This window comes from Hypomesus nipponensis, chromosome 16 (assembly GCF_054491055.1).
Source record: "Hypomesus nipponensis isolate SF chromosome 16, ASM5449105v1, whole genome shotgun sequence".
Taxonomy (NCBI): domain Eukaryota; kingdom Metazoa; phylum Chordata; class Actinopteri; order Osmeriformes; family Osmeridae; genus Hypomesus; species Hypomesus nipponensis.
This window is the reverse complement of record NC_140376.1, coordinates 10,688,089-10,706,110: the sequence shown is the minus strand read 5'-3', so window position 1 is coordinate 10,706,110 and position 18,022 is coordinate 10,688,089. Positions and strand designations below refer to the sequence as shown.

The 18,022-nt window shown below is 41.8% G+C and overlaps 1 protein-coding gene and 1 pseudogene across 1 annotated transcript; both read left to right on the top strand.

The window, feature by feature from the left end:
- Positions 1 to 878: 878 nt before the first annotated feature.
- Positions 879 to 18,022, top strand: part of LOC146254858 (uncharacterized) — a 36,272-nt pseudogene continuing 19,128 nt past the window's right edge.
- On the top strand, positions 11,666 to 17,339 carry LOC146254859 (uncharacterized). The gene is made up of 7 exons (XM_084675515.1): positions 11,666 to 11,738; positions 12,484 to 12,555; positions 13,528 to 13,677; positions 13,932 to 14,916; positions 15,084 to 15,245; positions 15,508 to 15,591; positions 16,197 to 17,339. Exons 4-7 carry the CDS (start codon positions 14,794 to 14,796, stop codon positions 16,506 to 16,508), a joined length of 681 nt encoding a protein of 226 aa, XP_084531641.1. The 5' UTR covers positions 11,666 to 11,738; positions 12,484 to 12,555; positions 13,528 to 13,677; positions 13,932 to 14,793; the 3' UTR covers positions 16,509 to 17,339.

Here is an 18,022-nt window from a genome sequence, read left to right as displayed (position 1 = left end):
CATGCATCTTGATTTGTAGATTTACATGACAACACGGGTTAGTTATTTGAATGAAACACAGTCATGCACATGAAATAACGTTATCCCCATTGCCTATGGGGATATTATTGTAGCAAAACTATTCACAAATGCACAGCACGATCCACGAATGCACAGCACGATCCACGAATGCACAGCAATATTCACAAATGCACAGCACGATCCACAAATGCGAACCACGATCCACAAATGTGTACGATCCACAAATGTGTACTATCCACAAATGCGTATCACGATCCACAAATGCGCGCTCAGATTTGTGTATGTGTAAAACATTGTCCAAATATGTAGTCACAAAGGCTGGCTTCTCAATTGGCTGTGTTTTTACACGTGACTTTTGCTACACTTCTGCCGTGGTACAAATCCACAAACCGTGTGCATGTGTGACAATATGTGCCTCGGTAGCGGTCCAGTGATTTTTAAGGCAGGGTGACATTGCTGGGTGGTTCAAGTTATGTCTATGGGTTCAAGCGGTTCCTTACAGTGCGTTCACACTGCAGCGACGCGATGCGAGCGACAACATGTTTTCCATTCATTTTCTATGGAGCCAGACGCGACAGAGTTGAGATTTTCTCAACTTTATGCAAATGAGGAGTGATTTTTGCTAGTGATGGCCAATCTCAGTGTTTTGTTGTTGCTACAATAATAGCCCCATAATTGCCAATAAACTATGCTTAATTATCACACATTCTACCTATGCTCTTGCATGAGCAAGCTAAACTAGTTGACATACCTACAGCCTAGGTTTTTTTGCTATCTAGTTGTTCTTGCATTCCTTGCAAATCAGGGTTAATAAAAAGCAGATGAGCTAGAGTCTAGCTAACAGTGACTCCACGGGCATGGCTGATGTTTGTCTATACCGTAGCATAGAAGATCCCTGTGCAGTTTGACCCTTGACACATTTGCGCAAACCATTTCACCAATGACGGTTTTGAAAACCTGGGACAATGTAAAGCAGGATTTTCTATGAAGCTGTTGCTGAAAAGAGATACGTTCCGACCTTATGTTCATCACAACCGCAGGCTGTAGTATGATTTTGTCGGTAACAGTTATTAGCAATGCTAACGTTTCCTGTATCTAGCACCTGCCTTTCTCCAGTTCTTTCAAATAGATAGCGTTAATCTAGACAGGCGATGCAACAAGCTTATTTTCGGGCTATTTTTTTGGAAGCTTCCCTAATGCCGACACAGCTAGTCTAGCTAGAGTCATTTGCTAAGTATGTTCATGTGTTTAGAAACATATTTAGCATTCTACCTATGGTAGATACAGGAGATGTTAGCATTGCTAATAGGCTAACTGTTAGCGACAAAATCATACTTACAGCTTGCGTTTGTGTGATGAGCATACGGTTTGAACAGCACCTCTCTTCAGCAACAGCGGATTAGCTAATCATTCTTTAAAATGTCCAAGGTTTTCATTCAAAACTGTCTATGATGAAATGGTTTGACCAAATGAATAAATGAGTGTCGAACTTCACAGGGATCTTCTCCTAGAAAAACATTAGCCATGCCCGTTGAGTGTATGGTTTCTTGGGAAGATTATGAAGTGTCAGCATTGCCTGTCCAGCCTGGAACACTGCATTTACCACCATAGACCATTTTCAATATGCTAGAAAAACGTTCTTCTTTTTAATTCTGTGGAAGTACACAGTGCAGCGCGCAGCAAATTTTGGGGCGTGACCAAGGTACAGACAAGAGCCAAAAAAGGTGCAGCCACCGAACTGACGTCAGTTCGGTGGCTTTTTCAAAACCTACCGTTTTACAGCTACATTTTTCAATTGTGAGATTTGCATAGGAAAGAGGTGTCAATGGACTTTGAGGTTCACTGTATGCCCATATTACCCACAGAACTGTCGTTATTCAACTGTTCTCTGAACCCACAGCATTGATGGCCCTGTAACAATAATAATAATATTATTTGTAATGTACTTAACATTTAGCAAAATCTCAAAGTCCTGCAGGTTAAAAACAAGAAAGGGCACAAATAGTGACAGTTTTCCACTCTGCCGACTTTCTTTTGTCACTAATACCTGATGACGGCCGCCAAACAGGACACATTTTCTCGTTGTCAGAACCTCGACCTCACAGTCCCCGTAATTCTTCGAATAAACGCTGCGGCGTTTAACGTTTATTTTTGGTCCGGCGTTTCTTCGAGGAAGGCGTTTATTAGAAGAAATACAGTAATTCAGACAAAGAAATTACCTCAGGAGCGCATTTATAGTCCATCTGCATATTAATTTATGGGAGGAGGCAAGGCGGGGTCAGTGGCTCGTTCACGTGCGGTCAATCTCACGTTGATTGTGATTTATAAAGGAAAGGTGCGCAGGATCTGGCGTACGACCGGTTTTATACATGTGAATATTTCTGTGCGTAGGTACTTTTCGAGTTTTGGCCGTACGCCATCTTCTGGTATGAAAGCTGCGCAATCCTTTATACATGAGGCCCCTGGTGTCTTAAAAGCTCCTCCACATACAGTAGGTGTCTAGCAAATGGTCACTAGACCTTGCGTCTCTATCTAGCCCTCGTCAAACAGTATCTCCTTGAAACAAACCTCCCAACATCTTCTAGTCTTAACCAATGCTTACCATCCCCCCCAGGGTAATAAGAAAAGCCTAGAGTTTGTTTGGGGGGCTCTCATCTACTGACAATGAATGTTAAGCACAAATTCCTCCGGTAGGAGGAAACCTATTGTTTTCGTTAGTTTTATTATTAGGGTTTCTCCAGTAGGAGGGAACCTATTGTTATTGTTGGTATTCTTATAAGGGTTCCTCCGGTAGGAAGGAACCTATTATTATTGTTGGTATTCTTATTATTATTCTCCTTGCTCCCCAATATCTCAAAAAGTCCCCGGTCATAAATTTTCTAATTTGGCACATTGATTCTACATCCAAGTGGGTACCCCCACACCAAATATGGGCCACATCAAAAGTCTAATATTCAAAGTGATGGCATTTCCACCCCATTGCTCTAATTCGTCTGAAACTTGGTGTGCATGCCTCATTTTTCAGGAGGATCAAAAAAGTCTCAAGGACCCTTAGGTCCGCCATGATGGATTTTCCTGTACATCGATAATTTTGGAAAACATTTAAAATTCCTCTTCTCTTGAACCAAAGGTCTAATTGACTTGATTTTGTACAAATATGTATTATTGACGTATTTAAAAATTTTAACGTAAGGCAATTGAATCAAGTACAAAATGGCTGAAAGGGGTGTATTTATGTAAATGTCCACATTGCCTGAATATGTTTGTGTCACTAAATCAAATGTATTTTTGAAGGATGGATCAAACCGAATAGGCTTCAAGGTGACACGTCCCTGAAGTACCATCGGAAGTTTCACCTTGATATGTCAAAATATGACTGAATTACAGCTGTTTGAACTTGGACCAAATCTGACAATGCTCGCCATTGGAGAAACAGCTTTTTTTATTATCCAGTTATTGAACTTTGTGTATTCCATGCCTGGGAAAGGCTCAATTGGCTGAGATGTTGTGCTGGTAAGCAAAAGATTGTAGGTTCAAAACCAGATGGAGGCATAGTTTTTTGTTTTTTATTCTGACAAAACGGTTTCTAGTTTTCTGATAAATCCTCCGGTTGTAAAACATAGCAATCCGTGTTTATGAGCTCCAATCATCTATTTAGCGAGACTGTAAACCACTGCACAACAAGCCAGGTTCACCACAGTAGCTAGCTACTTGTAGTCTATGCATGGTAAAGACAACGCTAATGGTTATTTCTAATTAAGTTATTTGATTGTTCAGGTGGATCCCTTGTCTGTTGCACAAATTCATTTCAGTAACCTAAGCCAGGACACATCCCCACTGATGCTAGGCATGATTTGAAATTCCATTCCATGACAAGTTATGGCTTGGCTGAAAGAGGACAAGTTTTCCTACATTTTAAGGTATAACTTGTTTCTGTAATTTAAACTATATGAATCATATATACTGGTTCATATAGTTTCATATTTCTTAATATCATATTTCTGAATATCAGAAAAAGAGCAGCCAGCAGAGTGTGCCACTCTGTTTTAAAACTGTCACAATTCAAAATTGGCTGAATATTTGAAAAAGCTGAAGCATTTGGGAATAGCTGAATGTCTTGTGAACATTTTAAAGGTTGAATGCTGTCTCTAGCTGAAAGTATGCTGATGTAGTTAAGTTTGAAAGAGGAGGAAGCATTTTAATGACATGAAAGGATTTACCATCACTTTTAATGGGAGAATAATTTGCACGAAAACCTTAATGTCTTACAAAGTATAAAAGTGAGAAATACCAAAAGTCGTAGCCAACATCCCCTGAAGGAGCTGAACGTTTTGATACGGTGAAAGTATGCAGGACTAGAGACGTGAGACGTGACAGAGACGTGACAGAGACGTGGATCCGCCCAGAGAACACTGCAACTCCAGCTGCTCTCTCCGTCAACCACTCCTTCACTCACTCACCCCGCTCAACCGGGCGGGGTGGTGGGACAGGTTTGCTTCTTTCCTCACATATTAAATACACATCCACACCACTCTCTGTTACTGCCAAATCATTTGAACATAATTATGTTATGCTAACTAATCCTATCAAAGCATGCTTAATTGTTCTTTATCGCCCACCAGGACCGCTAGCTGACTTTGTGGAGGAGCTGGACATGCTCCTCAGCGTCCTCCCGGATGATGGAACCCCCCTGATAGTCCTTGGGGACTTCAACATCCACCTCCAAGGAACGCAGGCTGTCAACTTCTTGTCTCTCCTGACCTCCTTCGACCTGACGCTGCTGAGCACACCGGCGACCCACAAGGCAGGCAAACAGCTAGACTTCGTCCTGACACGTAACTGTATCACTGACTTAACCTCTGTAACCCCACTGCACATTTCTGATCACTACTTTATCCAATTCTCTGTCTCTCTACCTCCAACCCCTCCCACCTCCCCTCCCCTCGTAACTTTCCGGCGCAACCTCCGCTCCCTATCCCCCTCCCATTTCTCCTCTATTGTACCATCTTCCCTCCCTCCCATTGACGAGTTCTCGTCCCACCCCACTAACACTGCCACTGACACCTTGTTAACCACTTTAACTGCATCACTTGACTCTCTCTGTCCCCTGTCAACCAGGCCTGCACAATCTCCTCCCTCCTGCCCGTGGCTTACGGATGTTATTCGTGAAGAACGGTCCACCCTTCGAGCAGCTGAGAGGAGATGGCGCAAGTCCAAAGACGGTCTGGACCTTGATAAGTATCACTCCCTCCTTAAATCCTTCTCTTCTCACATAACTAGTGCTAAAACCCTCTACTTTCTTCACAAAATTAACTCTGCTTCAAACCCCCACAAACTTTTCTCTACCTTCTCCAACCTTCTTAACCCACCTCCCCCACCCCCTCCCTCCACCCTGACAGCAGACGACTTCTCCTCCTTCTTTGAGAAAAAAGTCGTCGACATTAGCAGTCGGTTCCCTAAACCCACCTTTCCTACCCCCTCACCCTCCATGACTGACCCAACTAAATGTCTAAACTCTTTCTCTCCCCTGTCCGAGGCAGAGCTCTCTGACCTCATTCTCTCTCATCGCCCCACCTCCTGTCCCCTTGATCCTGTCCCCTCCCCTCTCTTTCAAACCATCTCCCCCTTTATCCTAACTTTTCTGCTCCATGTTCCAAACTCCTCTTTTACCTCTGGCACCTTCCCCTCTGCCTTCAAACAGGCCAGAGTTACCCCTCTACTCAAAAAACCCTCCCTTAACCCGGCCATCCTCCAGAACTACAGACCGGTATCACTGTTACTCTTCTTCTCTAAAACAATTGAACGTGCTGTATCTAACCAACTGTCTAACTTTCTTTCTCAGAACAACCTGCTTGACCCCAACCAATCGGGCTTCAAGACCGGCCACTACACAGAGACTGCCCTCCTTTCAGTCACCACTGCCCTCCAGTCTGCCAGAGCGGCTTCGAGGTCATCCGTCATCATTCTGCTGGACCTTTCTGCAGCGTTTGATACGGTTAACCACCAGATCCTGCTCTCCAGACTTTCTGAGATGGGCATCACTGGCACTGCACTCCAGTGGATCTCATCCTACCTGTAGGGAAGATCCTACCAGGTCTCCTGGGGAGGCAAACTGTCAGACCCTCACCGGTTCTCCACTGGTGTCCCACAGGGCTCCGTCCTTGGACCCGTCCTCTTCTCTCTGTACACCACCTCACTTGGACCAATCATCACCTCCCATGGCTTCTCCTACCACTGCTACGCTGATGACACGCAGCTGTACCTGTTGTTCCCCCCCGACCGATCCGGGGATCTCAGCTAGGATTGAGGCCTGCCTCGCAGACATCTCCGCCTGGATGACTGAGCACCACCTCCAGCTGAACCTCGCCAAAACAGAACATCTCATCATCCCGGCCAAACCCTCCATCTCCCACAACCTCTCAATCACCCTGGGATCTGCGAAGGTGACCCCCTCATCCTCTGCCAGGAACCTTGGGGTTACCATGGATGACAAGCTCTCCCTCACGGCCCACATTGCTGCGGTCTCCCGGTCGTGTAGATTCACCCTCTACAACATCCTGAAGATCAAGAGATACCTGTCCGAGCACTCCACCCAGCTGCTTGTCCAAGCACTTGTCCTCTCCAAGTTGGACTACTGCAACTCGCTGCTCGCCGGTCTCCCAGAATGCGCAACCCGCCCTTTTCAGAGGATTCAGAACGCGGCGGCCCGCCTGGTCTACAATCTACCCAGACGCTCCCACGTTACCCCGCTCCTCATCTCCCTCCACTGGCTACCCATAACGGCCCGCATCAGATTCAAGACCCTGGTACTGACCTTCCGAGCAGTGAACGGGACTGCACCCGAATACATAAAGTCTCTCCTGCAGCCTTACACCCCCACCCGCCACCTACGGTCTTCTTCAGACAACTGCCTGGTGATCCCACCGCTCAAGACCGCCCGATCCCAACACAAGCTCTTTTCCTGCCTGGCCAAATTTTGCAGAAACCCAGTTGCTGAAGTCTGGGTTGAACGAATTTCAAGGTAAAAGGACAACACTGGAATGACTTGAACTTGCCGGAAAAACGTAGCAACCGTTGGTAATTAGCAACATTTCTAACCTACAATCTAGGTTTCAGGTTCAAGACGGAGGAGAAACTAATCATGCGTGCCAGCACACCCAGTCCTGTTCAGACACTTAATTTAAGATGTCATCAAAATAATAATCCATAGTGCAGGGTTGCCGATGTTGTCGTTGTCCCTGGTGAGTTTTTTATACGTAAATAATAATATCATGCTACATCTAACCAGCGGATCATTTCTTGCAAGTGCGTCAAAGTGGTATTGACACCGTAGGCTTGAATAATAACCGAAGGCGTGAAGCTATAGAAAGGATGCAATGAAGATTTCCTACATAAACTAAATCTACTACTTCAAATTGAAAACGGAGAAGATATTTATAGTAGAGACAAGTTACTTAACATCTGTGTTCAATATTGTCAATTAAAAGTATAAACTTTCCAGTTACGAAGCGTTTGTTCGTAGGATTAACGCCAGCTAGAGCAAACACTTACCCCAGCCCTGGTTTGGCTGTTCGTGACGGTCAGCTATGACTGTCTTGAGCCTCGATTTTTGCAGATTTCTGTGAAACTTGCTAAAAATATAGCTGGAAGCAGCGATGCGGGTTCCACCTCAAAATGGCAAAATATTATAAAAATGTACAATGTAGAAGCAAAACGATTTCATGTTTGGCCAACAACAATAGGCTGAGTGGGGATATTGAACTCATGAGCGTAAGGTTACAAGTCAGTCTCTCTATCCTCTCTGCTACACACCAACTGTTGGGAACCATGAGTGATGTCTGAGAAGTCTAGTGCAGTTGTCCCACGTTGGCAACAAATCAAACTAAACCTACTATATTCAACCGTGTTGGTTAAACAGTAGTAACTACACTGTAAAACCTAACAGTACATTTTAATAAAAGAAGTAAGTTAACATAACTTAATCTTGGTAAAAAGTTAGCGTCACTCACTCCAACTTATCTCATGTAACTCAAAAATGAATTATTGTTGTAATAACTCAGTCCTTTTGAGTGGACTTAATTTTTTGGAGAATTTTAAGTACTGGTGATGTGAATCCAGTTCATTCCATTAACTCAGTTCCTGAAAGTATTTTTTTTTTTTATGGTTTATGATCTTATGACGCTGCATGGCTTAAGATTGTTCAATGTTTCCTTTTATTTCAGTTTATAAATAATCATAGAGCACCCAAGTAAACCAAAGAATGCATTGAAATAATTATTGATATTCTATAAATCATCTCCCAAAGCATTTGAAGTGTGTCACGTAAGAAAATAAGTAGGGTATTAGAATTAAACAATTACATTTTTTTATTGCCATTATTTTATCTCTCTGATTTCTCATAGGCCTGTGTGAGAATGTTTTTATTTTCCTTGTAGGCCTATAATAGGGCCCAAGTAAATCAAATATTTTGGTAGGAAAAAACGAGGCATCTGATATCACCAAACCAGTAATTAAAAAGTCAGATTTATCGAAAGTAGTCTTAATCTGCCCTTTATTCACTCTCCATTTGGATAACCCAGTGTGTTGCATTGTGCCCGGCCAGAATGTTGACAGTAAACCTGCCTTTCACCTCACCGTGAACGCAGCACCGTGGCCGTTACTATTTTAAATAGTTCGCGCTCAATATTTCAAATAGTTCGCGCTCAGCGCTCAGCACTCAGTTTGCACTCAGCCCTCACGCGACGGAGAAGTTTGCTGCGCAGCATAATTGTCACAAAAAAATGATTTTTTATTCACTCAGGACACAGATACGGGGCCGTCTTCACCAGAAGGTTTTATTTTATTACTGCTTACACGTTTGTGATTCAGTTTGAATTTTAATTCGAGTTGTGTAAAGCTGAAAATGTGCTAGCTTACTGAGTTGTGCAAACTAACTATAGCTTGCAAGCACCACAATTCCTGCTCCATTGGTTATAAACCGGACTGTTTTATAACGTTAATTTTATTTGATAATCGCTATCAAGTTGGCTTCTGACTGAGTACGTTTTTTTTTGCTCGGGTTAGCTTCCTAAATTCCTCTCGAGCTCCTAGCTAGTTTCCCTTTCTTTTTTTGCCCGGTTAGCTAACGTGAGCAAAAAAAAAAATACTTTAATTTGAAAGCACACAACGAGGGAGCAACCCTATAAAGACACAGCATGTCCGTGAAAATATGTAACGTCACTGTGTCCAATCCCGACCGGTTTTTAGCTAACATTCTGATAGAATGCCACTTCAAATATTGATAAAAATGATTGTATCAGCTGATTTACTGATTTCACGTTAAGCTTTAACTTCTTACCTTTCGAACTAAATATTGTAAAAAAAAAATAGAGTTAGCTTATCCTTTACTAGAGCCGGTAAAAAGACGCTGGCGCCGGTAAATTAGCCGTGCGCTACCCTTGTCCAAACCCGACCGCACTTATACTCGTAGTAAACACTCGTTGCTGCTGCTTTTCCGGGTATATTAACTTGATCCAGGGTCACCAAACTTACTATAATGCTGTCAATATATACGGGGACAATAAGATATCACGCTTCAACATCTCCAAACTATGCGATAAAATCTCAATTTGACTGTTTACCACCACCTGCTAGATGTTTTGTTGAACTCTTCTCATGTCATAGTAAAAAGCGTCGCCCGAGCGTCACCCGAGTGGTCTTTCGGCTTTCTCTCATCAATGTAACTTTCCTAAATTATTTAGACATGTAAACGTCCATATATGTTTATGAAAGTTGACACGTAGATTGTTTGGTATGCCTAAAATAATATTACTTACACTTTGCTAGCGATTGCAAAAGAAAATGGTGGCAAAAAGACCGGAAACTGGGTGTCCAAACCCCGTTCGGGTTTGGACATTAGTAGCAGAGCCTGTTTAAGGAGAGCCTTGCCACTCCCTATTAAACCCCATTGTATCGAATTTGGCTGCAGTTCCACCAGAGTTCCACTGGGGGTGATCGCGAGCGAGTGCATGTTGAATGGGAGTCTATGGAGCTAAACGGCTAAATTTGTCTCTTTCGCCTGATTGTCGTTGAAAAACCTCCGATTTGATTGTAGTTTGTGCATGTTCAACATGGATTATAGGTCGAAAATTGAATGAACGAGTACTTATGTCCTTTTGATTTCTTACATGGTGAGTCGTTGTTGTACATAACACGCTAGCATTCTGCTACTGAATGCTGATTGGTTAGTAAAGGACTGATACGACCAGAGCTCCCGCTTGATGGCATCCGAAGCGGAATCAGAATGTCGGAGCATTAGCAACATTAGCAACAACATTAGCAAGCCAAAACTCTTTCAAGCATGTGTATTGACAGGGAGAGCCTAACCTGTCAGCTGTGTTGTCGATGCCCTGAGAGAAAAAAGTAAGTGACCAGAGCTTGCCGTCAAACAGTAGCTCTGGTCGTACGATGTATATGACGTCAATGACATTTTCAAAAGCTTTTTAGAACAGAAAGGCGACTTTCAAAAAATCTAAAACCCGGCAGTGTGTATTTTTTTGGCCTCCCCTTTCGAATTCAGAATTCAAATTACTGGACAAAAAATTATATCCCGAGAAAAGTGGATTTTGAGGGGTACCGCTCCATAGATCTCCATTCATTCTGCACTCGCTCGTTAGCGCCCTCACATGGAATTTCAACCAGTTCAGAACTTGGAAGTTTCCCGAGAGTGGCAGTTCTCTCTATATTAGACATTCTCTGATAGTAGTTTACAGCGGTCGGGATTGGACACAGTGACGCTAAGCTAAGGCTAGCTTGAATGCTACTTAGCCTTCACTCGACAACGTGATTTCAGACACGTGGTCCATTTTACAGAGAAAACCCTATTCATTCAGTTATGTGGAAATGTAATTTGTGTGTTTTTTCTACTGCTTTGAAAATACAGTTATTACAGGCTCTATCATGGCCAATATTCCACCGTTTCGCCGTTACCTTGCCTGTATAACAACTGCATGTGTACTTTTAATTCGCTGAAGATACATTTGTCAAGAATACATTCTGAGCAAAGAGTGGTTGGTGGGGGCAGTCATGATTTGACTGCGAATCGTGCATTTAATTGCCCTGTGTGTGATTTTAAACAACCATTTGTTGAGGGGGACATGCATGTTTATCTAAGGGGGCATTTAAGACGGAAAGAAATGGTGCCATGTCCATTTAGCGCGTGCACGTTTAAAACAAACGTTTACTCCACATACAATGCGCACAAATGCAGAGAACATCCAAATGAATCAGACTATGATGTGGCAGTTGTAGTGCAAAATGTCTTCAATGTTTCCCAGGATAGTGACATTGAACAGGATGCAGTTGAGCTTTCAGAGGAAAATGAAACTGGCCCAGTAGCAGGCATTACCACTGAGGGATTAGCAGAGCAATTGCAGTACAACCTAGCTGCTTTCTTTTTGAAAATGCAAACTAATCTACATGTGTCACAGAGGGCAACACAGAAAATCATTGAGCATATTGATCAGTTATTTTCATTGTCAGAACCTCTTATCAGAGAATCTGTAATCAAGATACTGGAAAAACATGGCAGCCCGTATACTGACACATTTCTAAGCGAGCTTGTCCAGGCAGTGTCAGAGAGTAATGTTTTGCATTTGTCTGTTACAGCTGAAGGACCACTGTCAACTGCTAAGAGGAGAAAAACGAACTGCGAGAAGAACTTTCCATTTGTAAAACCAGTTGAGTATGTTATTGACTCATCACAGCGTACCTACATGTATGTGCCCATTCTCGCATCTTTGCAGATGCTGTTGAAAAAACCAGAAGTATTTGAGAGAGTCCAAGAAACCACTTCACAGCCTGGATAGTATTTGCCATACTGTGATGGCTCCTACTTCAAAGAAAATCTGCTACTATCAGATGAGGGTCAGAAATTATCAAGAATTGTTTATGTTGATGATTTTGAGATTGCAAACCCCCTGGGAACATCAAAAAAGATCCACAAAGTGTGTGGGGTTTATTGGACATTAGCTAACCTGCCAGTTAAGGACCGCCCAGCCCTCCACTCTATCCAACTGGCACTTTTGTGCAATTCAAATGATCTACGGCAGTTTGGGTATGCAAAAGTTTTTGCACCTCTCTTGACAGACCTAAAAACTCTTGAAGAAGTGGGTGTCTACATTGAAACATACGGTGACTGTCTGAAAGGCACTGTCTACTCTGTTGTGGCTGATAACCTTGCTGCCCATGGGCTAGCTGGTTTCAATGGGAGTTTCAGGTCTACATATTTTAGCAGATTTTGTCTTGCCAGCCAGACAGAAATGCAAGAATCAGATGCAGTCACTGGTATTTTTAGGATGAGAACCAAAGATCAGCATGATAACCTTGTTCAAGAAATACTGACAAATGACAGTGAAGAGAAGTATGGTGTAAAACACAGTTGTGTTCTCTCTGACCATCTCTCTTATTTCCATCCTATCACAGGCTTTCCACCTGACATCCTGCACAACCTTTTCAAAGGTGTGGTTCCTGTGGAGCTGGCACATTGTTTGAAAGGTATGATTGCCAAGAAATATTTCACTCTGGAAGAGCTAAATAGGGCAAAACTGTCTTTTCCCTTCCAACATTCTGATAAGGTTGACCGCCCTCATGCTATCCCACAAAATGTTGCCAGTCGAGGAACAATTGGTGGGAATGGGCACGAGAACCACGCTTTGATTAGACTGCTACCTGTTCTCATTGGCTCCAGAGTCCCTGAAGGGGACACCTTTTGGGAGGTTCTAATGGACTTAAAAGATATAGTCGAGCTTGCTATGTCTCATAGGTTCACAGATGATACCATTCAGTACATGGCCTGTAAAATTTCAGACCACAGGCAGCTGCTTCAGGAAGTTCTCCCCAGCTTACGACTACGACCAAAGCATCATTATATTGAACATTATCCTCATCTCAGTGCTTTGGTCCTCTTGTCCATCTCTGGACAATGAGATTTGAGGGGAAACACAAAGTTTTCAAGAAAATTGTTCGTGACACTCATAACTACAAAAATGTAGAGAACTTTGGCAGAGAGACACCAAAATATTATGGCATTCCATTTGTCATCACCAAGATTTTTCAAGCCACCAGTACAGACTTCAAAAGTGGAGTCTGTCTTTGTTGACTCACTGCCAACTGATACACATGCATTAATATCGAGCATCACAGACAACAGCAGTGTATATAGCACAAAACAGGTAACCATCCAAGGCACAAGCTTTGGAATTGGCATGTTTGTTTGCACTGGGGTGCATTCTGCCTTGCCTGAGTTTAAAGAGATACGACAGATAATACTTATCGGAAATGACATCTTCTTTCTACTGAAAGACTATGAGGCCATGTATATTGAGCATTTGCGATCATATGAGCTCACAGATAATCAAAGCAAGAGCCATACCATGAAAGCTGTCTCTCACTTAACTGACCAAATGCCACAGTTTGCCTACAAAGTTTCAAGTGGGCTAATTCTAACGACTAAATATTTCATTCCAGTGTTCGAGTAAAAGAACAGCACAACACCAAGCTGACATCATCAAGCCTTTTTTCCAGTGACCTGAGGGAGGCTAAAGATTGGTCTGGACCTTTCTAAGAACACTAGTGATCACCTCCCTCCCTGGGCACACTGCACAACATATTGAAACGGTAATGTACATGTTCTACTACATGTTATATGCATGTTCTGTGTGTGTTCTTAGAAAGCAAGAAAATACATGCTGCATGCTACATATATGCTGAACTGTAGCTGCACACCAATAAGAGGAACAAATTAGACTCATACTGCCCTGTACAGTTACATTTGATAAGGGAACAGTTGATATACTGATAAATGTTGGTGGTCTATGCCGCCTGAAAAGGCCAGCACCTGTAATAGCTTTGTTTGTTTTTTTATGTCACAGGTGTACCGAGCTACTATAAATGGAAGTGACTGTTCTGAAGCTAAGAGTCATCCTTGATGATGTCAACGCTGAGAGACTTATTCTGCCGTCTTGTCCAGAGACTGTGAATGCCCTCATATTTGAGGTGAAAAATAAGCTGAACCTGGACTATGACTTTCGGCTTCAGTTTCAAGACCCAGAGTTTGACAATGCCCTATGCAATTTAGTTGACATAGAGGACCTACCATCTAAGGCAACCATTAAGATACTTAGACTGGTTGATTTAGATCAGAGTTCAATCAGCACAGACGATACAGTGTTGTTGTCTGATAACACAGATTCACCAGAGCGTCTTTGCCGATGGCCAGGGTTCTTTGCTGTTCCAACATTCTCGTATGAGGTGGAGTATGCTCTAGGAGAGGGCAACTCTTCATTTGTGAGAGAGGGGGCAACACTTCGGTTAACCAGGGATCAAAAACACAACATCCTGGATGTAATGGCGGCGGAAATATATAAGCATAAAGCATATCCTAGTGCCAAACAGATTGGCAAAGCTGCAGAGGCTCTGGTGAGAAAACACCCCTGTCTAAAAGAAAACGGTTCCAAAACAGGGTATGAGGGTTGGCAGAACAGCCTGCGCTTCAAGATGGGCAACTACAGGACCAAACTGAGCAGGGCTTGAATAAAAGATGTAGCTGTGAATGCAGGAAAGCGAAGCAGGACCAATCCAGAGGCTGCATCATCCAGGGCCAACATCAAAAGACCCAGAAGAGGGGAAGTCAACTTCCTTCCCAATTATCCCCGTGGGCAATCGAAGGACACACTGGAGACCCAGAGGCTTGAGATAGTGGAGCAGTTCAGGAGGACGTCAACAGAAAGAGACATGATTCTCATTCATCAACATATGCAGCGCACCTTCGCTCTCAGGCGTGAAGAGATGGTGAATTCAGCTCCTCCCATTGTCGAACTAAAAGACAGATGGCCTGCACTTTTTTGTGAAGCCCAGGTGAGTAAAAATTTAAAACGGGCAACTAAAAAGTTACAAGCACTTGTCCGTCATCGTTGTAGGAGTGCTTGGTCTGGATAAAGAGCTTTGAAGTGTTTAGTTTAATGGCAGTATGTATATTTATCTAAAAAAAAATCAATTTTGCAAACTTGTGTTCCCCCATGCAGCTCTACAGCGAATTCCACAGGATCACCAATCAAAATCTACCATTTTCCTTCTTTTCTGCACTTGACCAATACACACCTAAGCTGCTGAAGCTCTACAAAAAGAGGAAGACTGGAAGTTTTGGGGAGAAGATGGAAGAACTTTTGATGGCATATGACGAACAGGTGAGTTTTATATATATATATATTTTTTTTATATATCTATCTATCAGGTGAGTTTTATTTATGTATATATATATATATATATACACACACACATATATATACATATATATATGTGTACGTATGTATGTATATATATATGTGTATGTTTGTGTGTATATATATATATATATACACACACACACACATATACACAATTAGATTGATGTTAAATGTAAACAGCGGCCCCCAACATCCTATGCATAACTTATTTTGTGTGCAACAGGATAAGAACGACATCAATGCAGCCTTGGCCGGCCTACCGCTGTACTTAAAGGAGGATTCATCAGAGCTCTTCAAAACATGCAAGGTATCTTTTTTTTCATGTTTCCTTCTCTATCCATGTCTCAATACCTTAATCTATGTTGCTAAGGGAAATCACTAAATGTTCTTATTCCTCCTACTGTGTGAGTTGTTTGCTCCCTTTTTAGAGCAGTTATCTACACTACCTCTGTTTCGGTGTACATTGGGCATCACATAATCTAGGCTTGAAAAGCTGTTTCCCCTTGCTCAACTAAAAGTTGAATGTTAAAATTGTAAGTAATAAGGCTGAGAGGAATTAATAAATGAGTAAGAGGTTTGTTTTGTGATTTAGCCACCAGGATTTTTTTTTTTTATTGACCAAGGTTCTGTTTTCAGCGCACACACAATACAGACATTGTAGCGGATCGTGAGGAGATATTCACTGATTTTTGACATTTGTTTGCAGTTCAAGTTAGACATGTTTTAAAAATCCAGTCTCATCATGCACATAGACTTATTTGAAGAAGAAAAAACTGCACACATAACTCAAAAATAGCTGAGCATCATTTACTACCTGCTGCATGTATATTTTGTTTGTGCTATTCTAAACTTACAAGGCTTCTACAATAAATCCAGATCATCACATATACTGAACATGCCTTCCCCTTTCAGGATGAGTTTGAGGCAACCAACCAGGGAGCAGTGGCTTTGGTGGCAGTGGTCAATGAAGAGGAGGTGCCTGCAGGAGCTCCTTTTGAAACACATCACGTGTCAATCGTCCTCGAAGATCAGGTTGTAATGTCTCACAGATCTTGGCCAGATTCACTTGTGATTTTGTTTGGACTGATCAATGCTCTCCATCTGAGCTACCCTGAGAAGTTAGGGGGCTTCTTCGACTTCATCCAGGTTGTCCTCTTAAACCTTGATGATGGGAGAAAACAGCTCAAACCTAAGTTGCTGGCCTTAAGAAATGAGCTGGAGTAAAGTTGTGACCATAGTAGTTGATATTGTTTGTCATGTCAAAACATAATTTGGCTTGCATGCCAAATTATGTTTTCTGTTCTGATTGCTTAGTGTTCATGACAAGAGTTGCAAGTGTGATGCAATAGTTTTTCTGTGGTGTTGGCCACTTAATGCACACCAGATTAAAAAACAACAACATTCATGTTATTACTTGTTCAGGTGAAGACACAAAATAAATTTTTTCTTGTGTGCTTTGAAGGTGCTGGTATGGCACAGGTTTCTACTTGACACAGCCAGACGAGCTGTATCCAGTAACTATGCTAGGCTAGGCTGCTGGCTTCCAAATTCATATAACGGCTACAAGAGTGGTATATATTTTACTTATAGGTTGTTTGTCTTTTTGATCTCTAAATAATGCCTTAAAAAATAAGCTGTTAAAAGTGTAATTTCACCATATTTTGGTTTTCTGTTTTTGTAAACAAAAAGGACGCATTGCTAGAAAGAGAGACAATAACAGAAAATGTAAGATTTAGACAGACAAAGAAAGTGTTATATGTAATACTATGCAGATAGATGGGAGTAAATATCAGGGTGGGGGGAACTAAAATGCAAGCACCAATGGACATTGCAGTAAAGAGGTGGAGTTATGGAAAATGTGGTGCTTAGAACCGGCTTTGTGCAGAGGTTAAAGATAGTATTTTTCAGCAGAGCACTGTTTTTTTTAAATTAATATTTATTTATTTTTTACTTTGGGTATTTTTTTATTTTCCCTGAAGATTTAAAGAGGAAAATGTATTTGTTAAGGAAGAAATTACCTCTAAAATTTGAACACTGAAATGCTTTGTGTTGCGTTGTAAGTGCTCCTCATTCAACTTAATAAATGATTGAAGTTGTATCAGACATGTGTGTTTTTATATTGAGTTAACCCAACTAGAACGGTTCAAGGCAATCGGTTTCCTCAATGAATTAAGTTGCTAAAAGTTGTCACAACTAGAATCTAGTAATTTGCTTTAATGGAAGAAAACTGAGTTAATGAAACTTAAGTAGGAACATTTGTGGAAAGAATCCCATTCAAGTTAGTCTAACTTATTCAGATACATTATACAAACACATTTGTGATGAGTTAAGATGAATGCAATATTTAAGTATGAAATACTTTTTAGTTTAAGTTCAGTTAACTTAGTGGAATTAGTACTATTAACTCAATTTACCTAACTTAAATTGACAATAAATAATTTAGTGACCTATACTCAAATCAAAGAATTGTCTATGCTTAAATAGTATAAGTTAATAAACTCAAATGATTCAAGGCAATCGGTTTCCTCGAACCGTTTCAGTTGAACTAACTCGTCAGGTTTTACAGTGTAGTTCATTCACTGTGTTAATGAAGTGCACTCCACGGCTACAAGTTAGCTAACGCTATACACGAGTCATTAACTTAATCATGCAAGCCCAGGTAACTAAACAATTGAGACCCATTCCCTTTCGACTACAATACCTCTGCTGTTAAGACCGTTAAAGAAATGTTGCAACAG